The sequence below is a fragment of the Mytilus trossulus genome, chromosome 14 (assembly GCF_036588685.1).
Source record: "Mytilus trossulus isolate FHL-02 chromosome 14, PNRI_Mtr1.1.1.hap1, whole genome shotgun sequence".
In the NCBI taxonomy this organism is placed as follows: domain Eukaryota; kingdom Metazoa; phylum Mollusca; class Bivalvia; order Mytilida; family Mytilidae; genus Mytilus; species Mytilus trossulus.
Genome location: NC_086386.1, coordinates 62,806,333 through 62,827,797, shown reverse-complemented (window position 1 = coordinate 62,827,797; position 21,465 = coordinate 62,806,333). Strand labels below are relative to the sequence as shown.

General features: G+C 30.8%; 1 protein-coding gene across 1 annotated transcript in view; it reads left to right on the top strand.

Moving 5' to 3' along the window:
• The window catches only part of LOC134697981 (adhesion G protein-coupled receptor L3-like), a 58,352-nt gene extending 38,410 nt beyond the window's left edge, over positions 1-19,942 (top strand). The window contains exons 16-28 of the mRNA XM_063560266.1: positions 214-328; positions 763-809; positions 6,765-6,888; positions 8,973-9,076; positions 9,545-9,647; positions 11,298-11,448; positions 12,207-12,276; positions 13,102-13,168; positions 13,580-13,665; positions 16,261-16,387; positions 16,870-16,911; positions 17,595-17,678; positions 18,437-19,942. Coding sequence (XP_063416336.1) covers positions 214-328; positions 763-809; positions 6,765-6,888; positions 8,973-9,076; positions 9,545-9,647; positions 11,298-11,448; positions 12,207-12,276; positions 13,102-13,168; positions 13,580-13,665; positions 16,261-16,387; positions 16,870-16,911; positions 17,595-17,678; positions 18,437-18,508 — 1,192 coding nt within the window. The 3' untranslated portion in view covers positions 18,509-19,942. The remainder of the gene's footprint in view (positions 1-213; positions 329-762; positions 810-6,764; positions 6,889-8,972; positions 9,077-9,544; positions 9,648-11,297; positions 11,449-12,206; positions 12,277-13,101; positions 13,169-13,579; positions 13,666-16,260; positions 16,388-16,869; positions 16,912-17,594; positions 17,679-18,436) is intronic.
• The last annotated feature ends 1,523 nt before the right edge of the window (positions 19,943-21,465 follow it).

Here is a 21,465-nt window from a genome sequence, read left to right as displayed (position 1 = left end):
AAACTGTCATTTCAAAAAATATGAAAAAGTAAAACTGTTCCCGCATTCAAGTCATTGTGATATACTGTTTTATAATAGTGACGTGTTGAAGACTGTATGATGGCCTTTATATGCATAGTTTGTTTGTGCGCAGCATTCTTTCATATTCGCTGTACAAAAATATCTAGATAAATTTGCAATTAAAAAATGACAACTGTATTCTTCAATTTACAGGGAAGTACGGGCATTTGACGGATGGTACGATGTTAATTCTATTATAGCTGATTTTACAGTTACAGGAAAATCTTGTTCGGATTTTTCCTTAGTTGTAACATTCGGACACCTTTTAGTAAGTAACACTGTGTTATTTCAATTATTGCTAACACTCACAAGTCTAAATTCGTGTACCTTCGACAAGACTGTTTAAACATGAACAATAATTGCCAGGAAAATGCATTATGTAGTTCATGTTTTTATAAGCAATAAAATAAGAAAAAACGAATAATTGGAATAAATCAATGTTTATTTTTAGTAAAAATATCAAACCTTTTCCTTATGTCCATTTGACTACTGTTCCGTTTGCAATTATATCATAATGACGAACAAACCATCTCTAACACATATCACATTTAACCTAATTTTGTTATTGAAATTAAGATTTGTGATCAGATGTGAAAACTAGCATAAGGTAAACACTTGACAATATATACAATGACAAAAAGCTAGCATTGCATAAATTTTGATAATGCCACTTGTTTATCCTGAAAATTTCATTATTGAAAGGGAAACTTCTCAAGACCGTATTGTGGATTCTGGAATTTTACTGCTTTGTAAGTATAAACGTTTATATATCTTTATCTAAATATGTTCAAAATGTGTTTTGTGTTATTCTTTTTATACGCATTACTGAACATTAAAGAAAGTAGTTACGCATTATGGCTGGCGAAGAAAAAAAAATTACGACTGAAAGCTTAATATCAGGTATTCATCTACTCTTGGAGACCCTGCATTGACCTTACGAAGGATTTAATTATGATTTCCTTTTATTTTAGGTTGTCATTTTATTCATCTTTATGCCAAACACCTTTAAATTAAGGCAACAGTAGCATATCGCTGTGCGAAAGTCATGAATCGATCGAGAGAAAACAAACCCGGGTTTCAAACTTAAACTGAGGTGAACACATCAACTATATTTGGAAAACAACGAAACAAAAGAAACCCTGGAGTGCAACAAAAAACCGAAACGACAATGCAATACACCCCGAAACGAACTAAAAGATAACAACTGCCATTTTCCTGACTTAGTACAGGACATTATAATAAAAAAAAATTGGTGGGTTGAGCCTGGTTTGCGGCTAGCCAAACATCCTGCTTTTAAAGCATTGTTAAATATAACACTAAAATGATAACAGGACTACAGATCAAATAAGTACAAGAACATTACGGTCAAATAAATACACAATTAAACATTAAAAGCATGTATAATATGAGGAAGGCGCTACCTTAAATGCCAGCTTTATAATGTCCTAGATAATGATTCAGGGTTGTTGGTTGTTTAACGTTCAGTGGTAAATATTTCATGCATGTTCAGAATGAATGTCCAAGGCACTTATAACAAATAACATTTTGTTTATGTCTAAAATAAAATTATAAGTTTAGATGGAAAATGCTATTTTTCTTGAAAAAAATATTCTGATTCCCAAATTGATGAATAAAAAAGCATAGGACAAAAAAAAATTTGAATCCAGATCTTTGCCAAAAATGATTTTATCTTTCAGATATGCTAAATAAATTTAACTTTTATATATCTAAAAACATAAAAACTTCCCAAACCGCACATGTCAGTCTGTACACAGTATTTTTTAGGTGAAAATAAGACTGTATTTGCCAATTTGTTATGGTAAACCTTAATACTGGTGTTGAATTTTGACTAAATATTTTTAAATGATAGCGCTGAAGGGCTTCGGTAAAAAAAAATCTGACTCGAATAAAAAAAACATTTGTATTTCTGATCATTTTCAGTTTGTGAGTTCTACATCGATATTATGTACTATTAAATTCAGAGTCGGTTTTATGTCATTTCTTGAATATATTTTTTTGTTACATGTACATAATGTAGCTTACTTTTCAAGTTCTTATATGACAGCAAAAAAAAATTGAGAATGGAAATGGGAAATACAAGCATGTTAAAAAAAACACCATTTGGTTTCAGACAATAACTTGAGTTAGGTAAATGGATTTCCATGAAATTTTACCAGGAGGTTCATACACAAAACTCAAAAGGAAGATAATAATTGATTTTGGGGTTATAGTACATTATTGGGGGTATTTTTATTTTTTTATTTTGGGTTTTTCTTCCAAAAATTACCTTATTTACATCAATTATACTCATCTAGTACAGATTTGGCAGGAGATGCACTCAAAATAGGGTGTTTTAAACATTTTAACTGTAGTCTGTGCATTTTTCCTATGATGTACATGTACTTCTTGATAATGTTGATGCGAGTATCATGATAAAGAAAATATATTTGGTAACCGTAAGTATATATTCACAATTGACATGCACCGGAGCGAGAAAAAGGATCTTCTTTCCCTTTAATTCCAAAAATTGCACATGATTTTTTTTCTCTCACAGAAACACATGAGTTATTTGGTAAATAAAACATTTGTCAATGTTTGAAACTTTCAGTAATAAAAATTCAGTTTAGCTTGTTTGAATGTTTCACTGATTGTGTGAAAATTTTAACAGCAATGTACAAAACACTTGAATGAATTGCATTATCTGCAGAATTATTGATAACTTTCCTCACAATAAATTCACAAGGACATAAAACTAACATATTGTCTATGCTATAATGATCTAAGTTTTATACATACATATACTGGCATGGCTGTGCTGTTTCAAGTTGTCTTTTTTTTTTGATTTCTTGAGAAGTATTTGTTTATTTAACCTGTTCAGTCACTATAAAGTGCTACAATTCTTATTTAGACGCAACACATTAATAGTGACCAAAAAGGTACTGCTTTCACACGAGAAAAGCTAGAAAAAAATTAAATGAACACATTTTCAATATTTTTGTAGGACTTACTATCATATGAAATTAAGGAGATATGTAGTTAGAGACTTCTGCTGAATAGAAATATGTGGGTCTACCTGCTACCTGTTTTCAAATTAGTCCATATTGAAGTTTAAAGGATCCAAAATTAAAATATGTTTGATTTCAACTGACAAAAAAAATTGTGTTATTTATATGCTCAATATACATCTGCAGTTGTATCAGGCTGTGCATGGCAAAGCATTTTATTGACTTTAGGTTTGTACTTTTTTGTTTGTTTTGGTCATGAAAATAAATTTGTAGTTCTGTTGTGAAGTTGCTAACATGAGAGTACACAAATTGCACCTATATTGTGAGTTTTTTTCACCAACTTTTTCTATGAACCAGACAAAAGTTTATTCTGTGCTTATTTTTTAGACTATCCTTGTTTACAATATAGTTACACGGTCACCAATTTAATTTTGAGTTCATCCAGAGTCATAGAAAAATGGGTTTCAACTGACCTCCAAACAATCCATGATTCTGTAATGAGGTCAGTACCCAAATTTCATACATCATTACATTTTATTTCAAATCCTTAAAACTGGAATTAAACAAATGTTTTGTTTTATTTCTTCAAATATTTCAATAAATTTGACATTATACCATGCTTAAACTTTATGTTTTGAAGAAAAGGATGCTGGTAACAAATTTAATTTACTCATTTTAAAAAGATGATAATTAGATAACTTCACATGGTGAAAGAAAACTTGTAAGATTTCCAGGTTTTTTTGTTGAATAGGTGCAATTTTAGTTACTGCGACAGAGTACAGTTTTGGTACTGTAATGTTATATAACCATAAGTGTGTATTGCTAAATAGGTTCAAAAGTGAACCTGATAGTGATATAGTGATAAAGTACAAAAAAAATGTTCTTGGTAGAGTGAAAAAATTTTGATCAGGTTTAAACTGATGCATAAAATATACAGGTGACTGTTGCAGCTTGAATGTTTAAGGATGTAGCCCACAAATATGATAATCTCCCAAGTAATGTATGCCCAGTACATGTATATACCTATCAAAGTCATGGTATTTTCATTGGTTATATTATGAAATTAACTCCCATCTTCCCATAAATCCAATTTTGGACAATATGAGAGCATACAATATATAGTTTGTACTTAAATGTAAAGACTAATCAGTGAAAATATTTGTTGAGAGTTTGCCAAAGGAAGTCATGAAAATAAATTTGTAGCTGTGAAGTTGCTAACATGAGAGTACCCAATTGCACATTTATTGTCAGTTTTTTAACCAACTTTAAAAAAAAAAAACCAGACAGATTGGGAATTATGGGGGGGGGGGGGGGGGGGGGTAATCATAAGTTTTGAATTAGTCTGTGGGTTTCATGACTTACCGTGATCACATTCAACAGTATAACCAACGTCATTATCACTGTTCGTTGGTATGGGGAATTATGTGGCAGGTGAACATAAGTAGCCATGGTCAACCACAACCGGTGCACCGAGTTTACCCCGCATGCCGCATGGCCATTATAAAAAAAAAATCCGAAATGTATTACTTGCAGAGTTTTTTGCTGTGTTCCCATGACTGGACGGAACTTTTACACTAAATATGTTATCGTTTACTATGAGTTTGTGACTTTTAAATGCAGTACCTGTGATTATTTAGGTGATTTGTTTTGACCTCACTGATAAGAGAATGTTGTAGCAGACGAAACATGGCGTCAGATGTTGTTGTCCTAACTTCGGTAATTTCCGTGGTACGATAAAATTTAAATAAACAACACAAGTTACCAAAATTTCTGAATTCTTGTTTTTGCAAACAAATAAAAATTCATGACGTATTTAACATCGAAATTATTCCGATCTGTCCCGTTTTTTCAGGATCGCGTTGAAACGAGAATTTTGGCAGCCATTAAAAAAGAATAACCGTACGAGATTTAACGAGAGTGACGAAACTTTTCAGATGGGTCGTCTAGCAAGAGTTATCGTTCTTTGTCCCAAAACGATGCTTCTACCATAAGTGCCAGCATAGCTGGCATATTAAATAACATGAGCATTTTCTCGATTAGTTCCCTCAAATTGACAAACCTGAGGATCATGCAATGTATTTTTTGATAATAAAATGCATCAATAGATGTATTGAATGTATTATTTGTCAGTTTTTAAATGACTACCATTCAAAACTTTAAAACCATTATATGATAACGAAGAGCCACCTATAATTTCGTATTCCTATAGAAAAAAACTCGGTTGAAGTTAAGCTATTATTATAAACTCACGTACATCAGACGTCAGTATAATACAAATGCTTCTTTAACACGAGACTGTGGAATTCGAACATCTTAGTTTAGATTTGATTCCTATGAACATGGAACGACATGGGACCTCTACATTGTTCAAGAGCTATAAGCTATACAATCTCTGAAAAAGGATCGTCCACTGTCAAAAACGTTGTCATGAAGTCGTTACAGAAATGTTTTGGGCCTGTTGTAAAAATTGGTTGTAAACGTATCGGCAATAACATTTATTGACATGTTGTATGTAATCGTTTGGGCATCATTTGTGCCCATTGAAAACAATCATTTGTTCCTGTACTGTTATCATGGTTATGAAACACAACATTGGCCAAATTCAGTAAAGACCCGTCTATATTCCATTTACTTGATATACTTTAACAACATTTACCATTATATTGATGATCTTTTCGTTTAATAATCAACAGTTCTTTTAATGTACTGCCGAAGTTTAAATTAAGAGTTTACTTTAAATACATCAAATATTAACATCAATAACTTTTCTTTCCTAGCTATTTATTTGGTTTGTAAGTTTGGCTATAAATGTGTTCCAAATCTTTAACGGTGATGTTTTCTTTTTACCGATTCCGAAAATGTGGGTACTATCCAGATGAACTTATCAATCCATAAAAAAAGACTTGTTCTAAAACAAGTTATCGATTCCACACTGTAATTAGATCTTTAAATATTGTTTTTTTAGGTAAAAGTGTTGATTTTGTTGTCCATTCTTTTAAACTATTTTAATATTATTGTTTTACATACATGAATATTCACGACACTATAATCTGTCGATAAATAATGTTTTGGCATTGCACAAGGTTATGTATTTTACTGACTATGAATAAATACATTCCCACATCGGATTTGTGGTTTTGAAATATGTTTTTTGATCTGATAAGTAAAATCCTTTTTTTAACTGAATAATACTCTTTGTGCGTATGTTGAACTGTTACACTACTGTCCCAGGTTCCAAATGGTTGACCCAGCAACATTATATATGGTCATGTCCCAGGTTAAGAGCCTGTAAAAGAGAGACGAAAGATACCAGAAGGAAAGCCAAACTCATAGATGGAGAATAAACTGCCAATGCCATGGCTAAAAACAAAAACACAAACAGACAAATAATAGTACAGACGAACACAACATAGAAAACTAAAGACTAAGCAACACGAACCCCACCAAAACTTAGGGTGATCTCAGGTGATCCGAAATGTATTGCTTATCGTTTATTACTGATTATCATATTTGTATTTCTTTGATTATTTTGTATGGTTTGTTTTTATGTTGTATTGTTACACCACTAACTTTTTTTTTTTTGGTAAATTATAAAACTATTGATAGCTATCGAAAACGATGAATTTGCTCATATCTATTGCAAACAAAATAGTATGTACGTAATACAATTATTTCAAATTGATATAATTTATATTATAGCAATACTGTGAATGGAGCGTGGTCGTCTTTTGGGTCACAAGTTATGAATTCAACAGATTCTTATACCATCTGTGAATATAATCACACAACGAATTTTGCTGTGCTTATGAGCCCAGGATTGACAGTATGTTCATTTTTTGATATATGCAATCTAGCACATTTAAGTTTCAAAATATTTCCCCTTTTTATTTACAAATCTTTTAAAATTTTATGCTTATAGAATATATACATACTTATCATTCTTATTCCTATGCAGACTATGTGACTAAGGGTTGCTTTTATAAAGGAGTAGGTTCAGTAAGACCCCTTTTTGGCCCCAAAATATAGCAGTTTTAAAAAGTTGTTAAAATGTAAACTTTTAGTTATTAATTGTACAGTAGAATGCTTCTGCTACATAAAAATGGGCTGTTTTTGACAATACAATGCACATATATCAGGTACTAGCACCATTAAGTCATGCTAAATTACTGAAATCTTCACAATTCTAGCATTTCAGTTAAATTTTAGACGGTTTTCGTGTGAAACGAAAGTTGCCGCATTCATGTTCATCCTTAATATTAAAATGTAAGTTTTATTTTATAATAATACATAACATATATAAAGATTGAGGATGAACACGGATGCGGCCACTTTCATTTTTGACGAAAACCATCTGAAAAGTGACATTTAACGGCATACTTGGTAGATTTTTCAGTTTTGAGCCTGAATCGGGTCGTTTTTAATGACAGAATCGGTTAAAATCTTTCACAAAAACTAATCGATTCAAATGAAATAGACACTTAAATGTTTAAAAAGTGGTCAAAATCTTTCGTCATATGAACCTGAAATTTGAGGCCAAAATCGTTCCTTTCCGGACCTACTCCTTTCTGTTGTAACTATTATATGAGATATTTACATTTCAACTATAAAACTGTGAATCATATAAACAAAACAAGAGGACTTCTAAATGTTTGTATGAGAGAAACAGTCAGATCAGTTTTAAGTGTATCTCTAAGAAAGTGTACAATGAAAACTAGATATCAAGAACCGTTGTATCTATTATTACCGAATACGTTCCCACTTTTGGGAAGAATATAATCTACTTTAGGGCTAAATTAACAACGTTGATGTGTGTTGTATATTTCAGAATTATAAAATAATCAAAACATGAAATCGAACCATACTTATTATTTAAAAAGACGTCAATGTTTTTTTTTTGTAAACTCAATTGAATACATCTAGTCATGCCATGGATAGTTAGCGTCATATTTACAAAAAAAAACAATTCAATGTCTGATACATGTAGTAAGCATTAGCAGCTCTCTCATATATTTATTCTTGTATGCATGATATGAAAAAGAAAATATAAATTGAAAATATTTGCCTCCTCAACTATATTTTCAATCACGTTCAAAAAGCGCATAAATGTAACCATTGGAAAGGTCACTAAATATATGTCCACATGTATAATCACTGTGTAGATGACATGCATTAAGAGTAACTAAACTACCTTTTTTATAATTAGGTTCTACTTTATTCCTGACTGCATTTTCATCGACATTTCCCAGCAACTGGCACATAACTTTTCTTTAAGTCTTCTATCATTCATTTATATATATTTATTTGCTGTTTTACTAAAAAGACCAACATGTGTTCGAATACATATTGTGTCAACCGGTCGTCTTTGTTGATCATTCCTTCCGTTCTCTATCAATATTATCTTGACTGGAACCCAAAAAAACTAGGTTAATAATAATTCCATCAATATATATCTTTTATAGAAAATATAATTATCATTTATAATTATGTACGTTTTCGAACATGCCTGTTATGACTATTTGTGAATGCTTTGAATGACAGTTTTGAGACGTGAGATATATGATATTTTCTTTTTGGAAAGACACTCAAAAGAAAAAGCATTAGTTTGACCAATTTCATACTGTTTTACATTAATATGCGAAATGTCGTTAACCATCATAAACTTGGCGGAATACTCAATCTGGCTGGTCTCTACACCTCTTACTTAAATAAACATTTTGTAAACAAATATTGTAACCATCCAACATTAGTTACAAAGGTAATGAATAGATCGCTAGCACATTGGATTTGTACTCTAAATTGATGATTGACATTGAAACATCGGCAAACAAGTAGCTAGTTTCAATGATGATTTATGAATATTTAAAGATGAAAAAAAAAATAACATTTATATAAATACTTGTTTTTAAGCCAATGTCTCATCACCTACCACTTAGCATGATTTCAGCCATAGGATGTGGAATATCAATTGTGTTTCTCGTCATTACACTTATCGTGCATTGTGTACTGTGGAAGTAAGTTAACAATATTCTTATTAAAGTGTGCACATTATTATTATCAAAATTATAACGTTTAAGATATAAATACTTTGACAAAGGTTTGAGTTCATTCAAATGCCTAAGTATTTGTGTGCTTTCTTAACTGATCTCTTTCAAACCGATTCACGAAATTTCAAGTTCTTTACACTTTCTAATCTTACTGTGAAGAGTTGATGAAAAATCATTTCATTATATAGATATATAATGCATGCACATACAATCATACCTTATTAACGGAACTAAACTAAATGAACACAAACATAAGAATATGAAAGCATTAATACACGTCTACATTAACAACGTACCCTTGGCATTGTCTTTCTAATCTTGAAACGAGGATTCAAATGAAGAGTTTTTGTTTAAACGGTGAAACACTTTAAATCAATTAACAGACACGCAACAGTTTGATTGTGGAATTCTTTTTGCTATTTTGTTTTTTTGTAGGTATGTCAAAAATGATAGAACAAAAATATTGATGAATCTATGCGTGGTTTTGATTCTGTCGTATATCATATTCCTAGCTGGTATCACACGAACAGATAATAAGGTTAGATATATACAAATAAAAAGAAAAGCAAGAAATGCTTGTTATATCGTCGCTGGGGTTCCAAAATGTCGTATATGACTTTTTTGGCTAAAAATACTTTTTGACACCAACGGTCTGGGCGGAAGGAAATCTTTGGTATTACAAAATAGCATACAGTTAGACAAATCAAAACGTTTGAAATAAGACATATTACAAAATTGCCAATGCCAGTTGTTTGTAAAGTTTGCTTCCAAAAGGTTGTATGAAAACTTGAAAATCGGTGTATAATGGCTTTGGGAATAAATTAATTGCACATTTCTTTCTTTCTGGGAAAATAATATAAGTTCTCTAATAATCCAGAAATGTCAAAGTTTTTATTTCACTGCTCTTCACACAAATGTTCAAGTTCACATACGACATTTTTGAAGCATGCATTTTGTAAAATTTTTTTTTTAGAGTCAATGCTTCTCGTTTTTATTTAGATTATACCGTTGGTTTTCCTGTTTGAATGGTTTGACATTACTAAATGTTGGGGACCCTTATAGCTTGCTATTTGCAATGAGCCAAGGCTCCGTGTTGAAGGCCGTACCTTGACCTATAATGGTTTACTTTTATGATTTGTTATTTGGATGGAGAAGTGTCTCATTGGCACTCATACCACATCTTACTACTATATATCTATGAATTACAAATATTGAACATATGTATACCAAACGATGAAGCACAATAACTGTGTACCAATAAGCAGGAACGCTTGATAATATACAGTTCTTGATGTTTAGAATAAATATCTGCGCATTAACTTCAGACATGAATGTTAAGGTAACGAATATCTCAATGAGTTAGTATATCTATGAATTACAAATATTGAACATATGTATACCAAACGATGAAGCACAATAACTGTGTACCAATAAGCAGGAACGCTTGATAATATACAGTTCTTGATGTTTAGAATAAATATCTGCGCATTAACTTCAGACATGAATGTTAAGGTAACGAATATCTCAATGAGTTAGTGCCTTTTAATCAAAACATAAAAAATGAACATAAAACGATTATTTGACGTATCTCCTCAATTTATTAAAGTAAATGCGAAAGAAACTAAAGAGACATTTAATCACATACGTCGAAAATAAATTGACAAAGCCATGGCTAAAAAAGAAAAGACCAACAGGCACACAATGGTACACATACCACAACATAAAAAACTAAATACTGACCAATACAAACCCTATCAAAACTGGAGTTGATCGCAGGTGCTCCAGAATCGTAAGCAGATCCTGCTCGACAAATAGCAACCGTCGTGTTTCTCATGTTAGTACGAACCCGGGAATAAGTGTAATTCGGTAGGTCATATTCGGAAAAAGGAGACGGGATTGTAATTACGACATTAAAAACATGATATAAAATAGATGCCCTGGAATATCATATCAACTGGGAGATATCTACTCCGTATGTTGTCGCTGCTGGAATGTTGTTCATAGAAATGGGGAGTTGAAATTATCTCTTTTAAAAACATATCGAAATTACAGCATATTATATTTGACTATACAAATCCTCGAGGAGAGAATAGTGATGTATGTACAGTTTTGATAGCAAATGTCAATATATTTATAGTAATGTTAAATTTTTTGCCAAATAATCATCTATTGTGATGCTTTTTAAAAGGAAGTCTGTACGGCAATCGCAGTTGCTTTACACTACATATTCCTAACAGACTTTGCTCTGATGCTAGCTGAAGGAATTCATTTAGTGAGGATGGTTGTTATTATTTTCCCGTCAAAATCTATAATTCAGTGGCTATTACCTGCATGTTGGGGTAAGTATATTACCACTTGTACAACAATCAATTTCAGATATAAAAAAATAATTGTAATTCTTAATCGGAGAAACATATTAGTCAACGAAGATATTAATTGTTTAAATGATAGTTTCTGATAGTTATAACGTTATGAAGACATTTTCTTATTAAAGTATTTTACAGTAGGTACATTTTTTTTCATCAGATCAGAATAACGGACTTTCAATATAATAAAACTTGTTTATGGACAAATTTCTTATTTTCAGATAACATAAGACTACGTACACATTAAGTAATAAAAAAAATGTTTTGAATAAAAGAGAAAGTAGTGTCTACTTTAACTTTTTACTTTTTTTCGTGTTTAAATAGTTTTGAAAACGCTTGGTACGTAATAAATGGTGGTTGAACTCCGTTTTTAGAAGATACTTGTGGGCAATTCCAGTATGACAGATCAGTCATCTTAAAAAACGCATCGATTTACCTGCATTCTGACATCATTGAAAATACTCAAATTCCTCATCATGCATAAGATGTGTTTTTTTTTTTTAGTTTTGTATTGCTTGAATACATGAACTTGAGTCAGACTATTACATTTGTTGTAAGAAACAATACTCTGCAAAGCCCAGAATTATTAACATAGCTTCTGCATGTTTATTTCAAATTATTTAGAAATATTTGGAGATTTCAATCACCTGCAGGGTAAGGTGGCTCAATGGAAATATTATCAATATAATATATCGATTTTGTTTTTAAATTTCTTCTTTATTAATTTCTAGTTCTTCCTGGTGGTATTGTTGGAATTGCAGCCAGTGTGACCAAACTGAAAGGCTATGGTAACCAAAAGATGTATGTGTTAACCATGTTATACCTTAGCTGTGTTTGGCAACACTTTTGGGAATTATGGTCTTCAATACTCTTCAAATCTTTAAATTGAGGGTCACTGATCAATCTTTTATAGACTAAACACGTCACGCATCTGGTGAACAAATGATAAAGCTTTGTATTTATAACGAGTTATTAACATAAGACACAGAACTAAAGTTAGATAGTAGAAAATTGTTATTGTTCCGAAAACTAGTACTAAAGATATAACTTAAACGAAATGTGGGGTAAACTTATAAAAGAAAAAAACTAAAATAGACGAACACGCTCGATTTTCAACAATATTATATGTGATAATGCAACATGTTCAACCCAAAATATAAACCTTTTTTATAAAATTTAACCGAAATCAAATAATTTAATTTTAATGGTTTTGTTTCACCGACCGGATTATAAAAGTAGGGGGCTGTTAGATGCAAGTTTATTAATGCCCGGTTTATATATATGACTATATTCAATATAGAAAGCCAAATAAATATGCTGCCGTATACTTTTTAAAATATTATCAACATATGAGAACAGTCAGTATGATTACCAATGATACGAATTTCCCCGATGGAATATAATGTAGAAGTAATAAACTATGGATCACCGTAACGCCTTCAAAAAGGGGCAAAACTTATGTCAAATAGTAAATAGAAAAGGCTCAAAACAGATGGAGCATGACAAAATTTAAAACAATTCAACTGAGAAAACCAAATGTAAGATTTACATACAAATGAAAATATATAACAACAAACGACAGGCACTTAAGAACACTAAAGAAAGGGAGGCTTTGTTCATTTTCAGTTGTTGGTTGACTCTGGAATCAAACCTCATCTGGGCCTTCATAGGGCCAGCATTACTTGTCATTTTGGTAAGTATTGATATCAGAGAAAAGTCAATATTATTTCCAACTGAAGAATATAATGAAATACTTATTTGTAAATGTTAATTCGAATCTACGAATAGACACGTAATATATTATACTTGACAAGTGCCATTTGAATGTCTTTATTAGTTACTTCTTTGACAAAAAAATTAGAGATCAATATTTTTCTGGAATTACTAATTGTATAGTATCGTGAAAAATGTATGAATTTCTATGAAATATAGATAAAGTGAGGAACAATATCTGGTAGTTCTACCTTATATTTTGCATAAGGACGATAGATTGTATATGTAATCATTAGGAACACCTAAGACCGTTATTGATTTGTTCGTTATTAAAACGGGAATAATATCATTTTATAAATTTGTGAATTATTTTTCGAACTTTTTATTTCAGATTAATTTTGTAATAATAATTATAACGGTATCTAAAATTATGACCAGTAAAGGGTTAGCAAAGAAAACTATACAAGAGAAATCAAAGTAAGTTCGTTATTAAGGTTATTTAGTTCTATCCGTTATGAATACAAAATTGAAAATAGTTTAGTTCATTAAACATTAATGAAAAGAAACGTGCACAGAAACTAACATAACCATTAAACAGACTTATTAAAAAGGGATATAGTTACGGTACTGTTGTCAGGTCATTAAAGATTGCTTATTTTGGCTTTAATATTGATTCACTTTTATTATGTATATGGTCTTTGCATCGTAATTAAACACATTTATTTTAAAATCAGTTGTTGGCATGACACGGGTTATGTTCTTCTCATATTTTGTATGAAGGAATAATACTAAACCCCTAACGGGAGGGACTGTGCCTGATTTTCATATGATGAAGACATAATCTTTTAATCAGTTTTTTTCTACATTGGCTAGAGGTCTAGGGGGAGGGTTGAGATCTCAAAAACATGTTTGACCCCGCCGCATTTTTTGCGCCTGTCCAAAGTCAGGAGACTCTTGCCTTTGTTAGTCTTGTATGATTTTTAATTTTAGTTTCTTGTGTATAATTCGGAGTTTAGTATGACGTCCATTATCACTGAGCTGGTGTCGATATTTGTTTAGGGGCCAGCTGAAGGACGCCTCCGGGTGCGGGAGTTTCTCGCTACATTGAAGACCCATTGGAAACCTTCTGCTGTTGTCTGTTCTATTGTCGGGTTGTTGTCTCTTTGACACATTCCCCATTTCCATTCCCAATAATACAACTATCAGAAAGTATGATGATGCATATAGTTTCTTTACTCACAGAAAACATATGTAATATCGAAATATTTTTAAAAAAAGAAAGAAAAAAAAAGACAATGTTATCATTTACGTGTCAACACACAGTACGAGTCTCTTGGAAAAGTATATGTATTTCGGCAATTTGACAACTTTACTTGACTAAAATACATTAAAACAGACAGGTTGTAATAACTTATACGTCGATTGACTTTTTCATTATTCACAATATAAAGTAAAGAAATTTTGGTAATTAAGGGTTAATATCTCTCTGTGTGTGCAGTTACCACTCAAACTTTGTAAAACGTCACCAGTTTCTGAGCAGAAAATTGATGATAGCAGGTTTATGTCAAAGAAAGTCTCGTCCTTTTTCTAAAAAAAATCATCGGGAGATACTAAGACCATGTTGATAAATATTCCATAACAACTTCACAAATAATACACGATGGTCTTAAAGTAAAGATTCTGTGTACCAACGTTGTTTATCATCTTAATAACGTGTTATACTAGTCTTTTATTTGCCTTTTTGAATATTTCTTTTACTGTTTAATCTATTTTATTCTATCAAAAAGTAATGTCACAAAAATACTGAACTCCGAGGTAAATTCAATCTTAAAGTTCCTAATCAAATGGCAAAATAAAATGACAAAACACATCAATCGAATTGACAACAACTGTCATATTCCTGACTTGGGACTGGCCTTTTCAAATGTAGAAAGTTGTTGATTGAACCTGGTTAAATAGCGTTAAACCTCTCACGTATATGACAATCGCATCAAATTCCGTTATATTTACAACGAAGCATGAACAAAAGACATAATAAATAAAAGTCAAAATATGGGTACAAAAGTCATCACTGTGTTACAATCTCAAAACAAAAATTTAATTTGCCAAAAAACACAAAAGCATCTATAAAAAAAAACATATTCATTGCTTCGCGTGTCTGACGTCAGATAATGTAAACGTCATAATGAAAGACATTTTGTCGTTCAGTGTTTATTCAAAACAATTAAAATTTCACATTTTGAATGGTGGTATACAGGTTTTAAAAATTTTAAATGGTGGTATACAGGTTTTAAAAAAAGGTTATGGCAAAATTGATTTCCGATAAAGACAGATATTTCAAATTGTTTAGAAGTTCTTTAGAATCTTTAAGAATCCAGATATGGTCAATATCGTTTGACGTGGCTCTGTACTGATACACCCAGTCGTTGTTTTAATGTGCTTTGGTAAATTTTTGTATTCTTGTCTTTCAGGTTTGCTAATGTGCTTTGTCTATATGCATTTTTGTGTTTCTTTGTTACATATGAAAATGCCTATACCAAGTCAGTATAATCACAAAAAAAACAAACTCTAAGGAAATCTCATAACAGAATATTCCGAATCAAATGGCAAAATCAAAAGCTCAAACACATCAAACGAATGGATACCAACTGTCACACTCTGATTTGGTACAGACATTTTCCTATTTTGAAAATGGTGGATTGAAGCTTGTTTCGTCGATAGCTCAACCTAGAAATCTTGATTGAACTAACAAATGTCGAGTAGATAATGCTACGGCACTTGTATGAACTGTTTGTTTTTGCTTAGGACAAAAGTCGCGATACGGTTTGCGTTAGAATGTACATTCAATTGGACATCTCCACTTAGTGTTTTCTTTGTCACATCTTTACGCTGTTTTAATTTAGTGGTTTGTCGTATTACATTTCTGAGTGATTAGTTAAAAATGCAGGTGCAATTTACGTGTTACTGAAACATACATGAAGTAACATACATGCCTGTTAAAATCAAACACATTAACTCGTTTGCAATTTTCTTATATTAAAAAAACTTTATTAACAATTATACTATCCATAGGATTGGTTCAACAAGTATATGTGTCATGTTACCGCTGTTTGGAGTAACATGGGTACTAGGAGCATTTTCTTTGAACGAGGATCTGGTCATGTTCCAATACCTATTTTCAACATTCAACTCTCTACAGGTATTGCAATATTTCTACCTGTACTATGTAGTCAAGTGCAGTTTCAACAATGATGAGAACGTAAATGTGTAATTATTTGAAAAGAATTTTATTTGGCTGTTTTTGCAGTTCATATTCATGTATAAAATGGAAACATCTCAATGTAACATCAATATCATTTGAATAATGCAGTACTTAATTGTTTAAGCAAAACGTTCAATGAATCAATGAATAAACATAAATTGCACGTAGCACTCTGCTGTATGAGGTAAACACGACTTGTTCTTTCTAAATCAAAATCTAAATTTTAAATTATATGTTTTATTCTACTTTGTTCAAAACTGTTCCTTCAATTGCAAACATTGCATTTTCAACAAACTGAAAATTTATTGTTCGAAGTAAATATTTTCGGCAGTGATTAAATAGTTGATTTTTAGAATAAGATGTCGCATATGTAATGTTACAGTACGATTAATTTACTTAATTTATTATGCTCAAAACAGGGTCTTTTTATCTGTTTGTTTCACTGTTTCTTGAATAAGAAGGTGAGTTATATCTTAACAATTAAAATCAATTATACGATGGAAGAAAAAAATCATTGACTATATTTAACATTTTATGGTACTCTCTCTTCATGTTCTTTAATATTACAAAAATACACAAAACATGAGTGTCACATCAGCAAAAAAAGAACATGTTAATTTACTAGCATTACAATTGTATCCTGTTCTTAGTTTATCGTATGTCGTTGTTGAAGTGTCATTGACCATGTTGACGCAACCGTTTATGAAAACAGTCTTATTCCTGGCAATGTTTAGTGTTGGATTTGTTTTGTAATTGCATATCCTTTTTATTCTAACACTATTTGATTATTACTTCAGAGCATGTTCAAGGAACTATTATCTACATAGCTAATGCTGAAAATTGCAAAAACAACATTTTATATTTGATATAATAGTGCTTTATGGTTAATGTAGTAGTTTAGTCATGATAGACATATGTCCTTGCCTTTTGACATTGAAAACCACCTCTGCATAAAAAAAAATTCACGAAACTTGTATTTAGAATGTGACAATTATGCCAGAGATGTCTTTTGTTAATTAAGGTCAATTGTCTGTATTTAATATTTTATTTTTCACATTTGGACATTTTAAAATTGATTCATTGTAATTTTTTGTACATTGTATTCATATTTAATATGTAATATTATATGTCACATTGAGTATAGGTCAGGGAAGGCTACCATCATTTTCAGAGACGTCGGAAAGCCAATCGCATGGATACAAAACTATCCTCCGATTTAACCAATTATGTGAGTTCATATACATATGTATCATAGTTGCCAAAAATAAAGGTTAAACGAGTTATGTCATACCACAAGGCAACAAATTTCAAATATATCGTGTTGAATTATACATTAATGACACAACAGCTTGATATCTACATAATGTCATTGAAGTGTCAGTTATATATGCAGTAAAATTTTTAACATTAGTACATTAAGAAAATTCAATTTTCTTCCATCTTCGTTTAACAGATATGATAAAGTATTTTGAATGTGTGTTTTAATGCATGACGTTGCGATGTAACGAATTGGACTCGTCATGGCTAGGGGGAAATTGAAAGTTTGATATAATAATGTGCATGTATACATGCAGTTACCAATGGAATGGCGACCTTTTGTTGAGTTCAAATTGGTTTTATATGGTGATGGTAAGCTACCAAATCCAGTGTAATCCAGCCTTACCATTTGTTTGTAGAAATATGTTATTTACAAAATAATATAAGAGATAGAAAGAAAAAAACAAAGACACTTTACAAAAAACAGTATAACAGTTTGAATCAAATTGCATTGCTAGAATATTTGCTGCAGTTCACAATTAGATACAGAGGGAATTTAATATGAAATAGTTGTCCGACATTTTTTATATGCAAAACTACGTGTATGTTTTCTTTAGTATTTTAGTTACATGTATTGAACTGTCTTTTTATAATCAATAGCTATGTATTTGTCTCATCATCAGATGATAAGTTGATTATTCTTCTACTACTTCTATTTATGTTATATAGGACAATAATAAAAAGATCACAGCGCACCAAAGAAAATACCTCGACACAGAGGAAAGAAACAAAGGAATTTAACAATACATCCAAAAAGCTTAAATGTACAATCAAATATTCTGATTCGTGGTACACAAATTCAGGTGATCCGTGTGTTGATAATCAGAAAGTCTTCGAAAATAACGGATCGAATGCATAACACATAGTTGTCATAATTAGCATGATTAGTTGTTTGTTTTATATTTTTTAAATTTTAATTTGTTGTTATTTAGCATAGTTGTAATCCATCTATACCGTTATATAAATATAGAGAGATATATAGACTAGTAACAGAGATCATATGTTTGTATTAATTAACTTTACATACACAAAGAGGTCAGGGTTATAAAAAAAATGTTTACCACATATTAGTATAGTTTTACTTGTAGTTATTCTTTAAATCTTTATTGCTTTTTTTTCTTATTTAAATACGAATTTTGTAAAATATAATGCAATGCATGAAATACATGCGTCTACCATTGAAGGAGCTGACTGACTTCCATACATCTGGTTTGTATTAGATTATTTAATGTTTGTTGTGCTAAATACTATGCATGTAAACGTTCGAGAGAATTCAGTTTGGCTGCTACCTGAATTAAATAATTTAGAGTAATGTAATAAGCCGTGACATGGACAATGTATCGCCTAAGACTAGCAAACATTATTCCTATACCATTACGAGTCAGCACTAAACGTGTAGCACTCAGTCATTAGTTCAAAAAATTCTAAATGTTTATCAAATATTCGTTTACATGGGACAGACCTTGTTTTGGTTTGCTTTTTCCGCTTTGAATATCGTTACTGGGACAGCATAAAAAAAAATGCTATCGGTTCTGAGACAAAATAATATATATTTACTATTTTTAGCAGAATTTGTTTAATAAACTAGATACCTCCTTCAATTTTCAAATTTTGATTGCAGAATAATTTACTTATCTAGTAGCGTCCTTTAGACAATGTTTGAGTATTTGAAATCAAAGTGCATCAAGTTTTACAAAGTTTACATTGATATTTGTTTTTCCCTGTATAAAGGTAACATATCAAGGATAAAAAGATGAAAACAGTTGGGAAGTCATGACAATGGTTCCATGGGTCATACATTTTCCGTGAACATTTCCACATTTACTTTCGATGTTGCAAATGAAATGTCAATGTGATATAAAACAGTTTTTAGTTTGCAAGTAAGGGTATCCAATCGTTAAGACTTTGGGTTCTTGAGACAAAGAATTTCTATATTTACACAACTTGCCTTGGAACTTTTATTGTCCCTTAACATTTAAACGGAGGGATCGATCAAAATGTAACGAGGCATGATGTTTCAAACTAGACTGAGTTACATGCAATTTCTTTTCACATAGTTTGGAATGAATACTTAGATATTTTACCTAGAACTGAATGATAGAAATAATGACGTTTTAATAATTTGGAGGTTAAAATACGACAGACAAACACCCCATAAAACACAAAACAAGAGAAAGCAGCAATTGTGTCATGTACTTGTTTGAATCAAGAAACATTCACACTTCCAGAACATAATAATTCAAATAAATTGTTTGGTTGATATGTTTTGCCTTATATCTATTTATTTCTCCCTCCTTTAACTCCTCCGAAAATAAAGTTTTTCTTAACTAGATATCCCAGTATAGGGTTGTGCTATAAGATTGCCTTTATTAAAACTTGTTGAACATACATATGTACAATTAGCCATACATACATGCATCAAAAGTTTCCATTCACAAAAAAGTAACATACACGATGGTTATATGTGGTGGGTGGGTGTCCAAAAGTGTACCAGACTAACTACTTTGTCCTTACTATCTTGTTACAAACGTCACATTGGTCAAGCACGCCTTGCATTTTCTTTGTTACTCTATCTTAATATATAACGCATCACCAAATGTATTTTTTTCGAAGTAGTTGGCTGTATCTTACGCCGGTAGCGGGTATCATTCGAAGTGGTTCAATTGACAAAAATCCATTTATACCATGCAGTTGTGACAAATTGCACAAAAGTCATGTAAATGTCTTTCTAAAAATATCCCCATACATACATATTATCGGAAGTAGTATAGTACTTGAACGACTCCAGCGCACCCCCTCCAAAAAAAAAAAAAAATTTGACCCCCAAAAAATTACCCTCATTTCAAGTAAAAGAGCCCTAAATTTTCATAAAAAAGCAAAAAAACACCCCAAAAAACACCAAATTTTCTTACTCCCAAAAAAATTTTTTTTTTACTTTGGGAAAAAAACGTTATTAAAAACACCCAAAAAACAACAAAAAAATTCCAAAAAAAAATAAATAAAAAAACCCGGGAGAACTGACAGAGAAAGAATTCTGTGGGATTTAAGAGAAAAAAAAAAAAATCAATTTTTACTTTTAAAAATGAAACAACCTACAGCTCCTAATTTATATCCAGAACTACCTATAGAAGATGGACAAAATTATAGACTACAAAAAATAACAGAAATAGAAAAAACATTAATAAATGAGAGAGATAAACGAAAATCACTATACAAAAAATATAAACGCGGAGTTAATGTTACTGATGGTGTTGATACAAGTTTAATTTCGACATCTGTTGTTTTAGCTGGTATAGGAATTGCTTTTCCTATCTTTCTTCCCATACAAATTGCAGCTGTTGTATGTGGAAGTTTAGGAGGTCTAGTTAAATTAATTAGAAGAAAGTTGACAACAAAATCAAAAAAACATTATGAAATTAAAACAATGGCAGAATGCAAGTTAAACAGCATAAACGATTTAATATCAAAATCTTTAACTGACGGACAGATAAGTGCAGATGAATTTAAACTTATTTTAGATGAATTAGAAAAATTTAATGAGATGAAAAAAAATAAAAAAAAAGTAATTTTAAAAAGTTTACCAGATGATGAAAGAAAAAAACTAATTGAGGAAACAGAAAATAGAGTAAAAAACGAATTAAAAAAAAAAATGGAAAATCTTTGATTTTCTTTAATAAAATCGTTATACGAATTTTAGT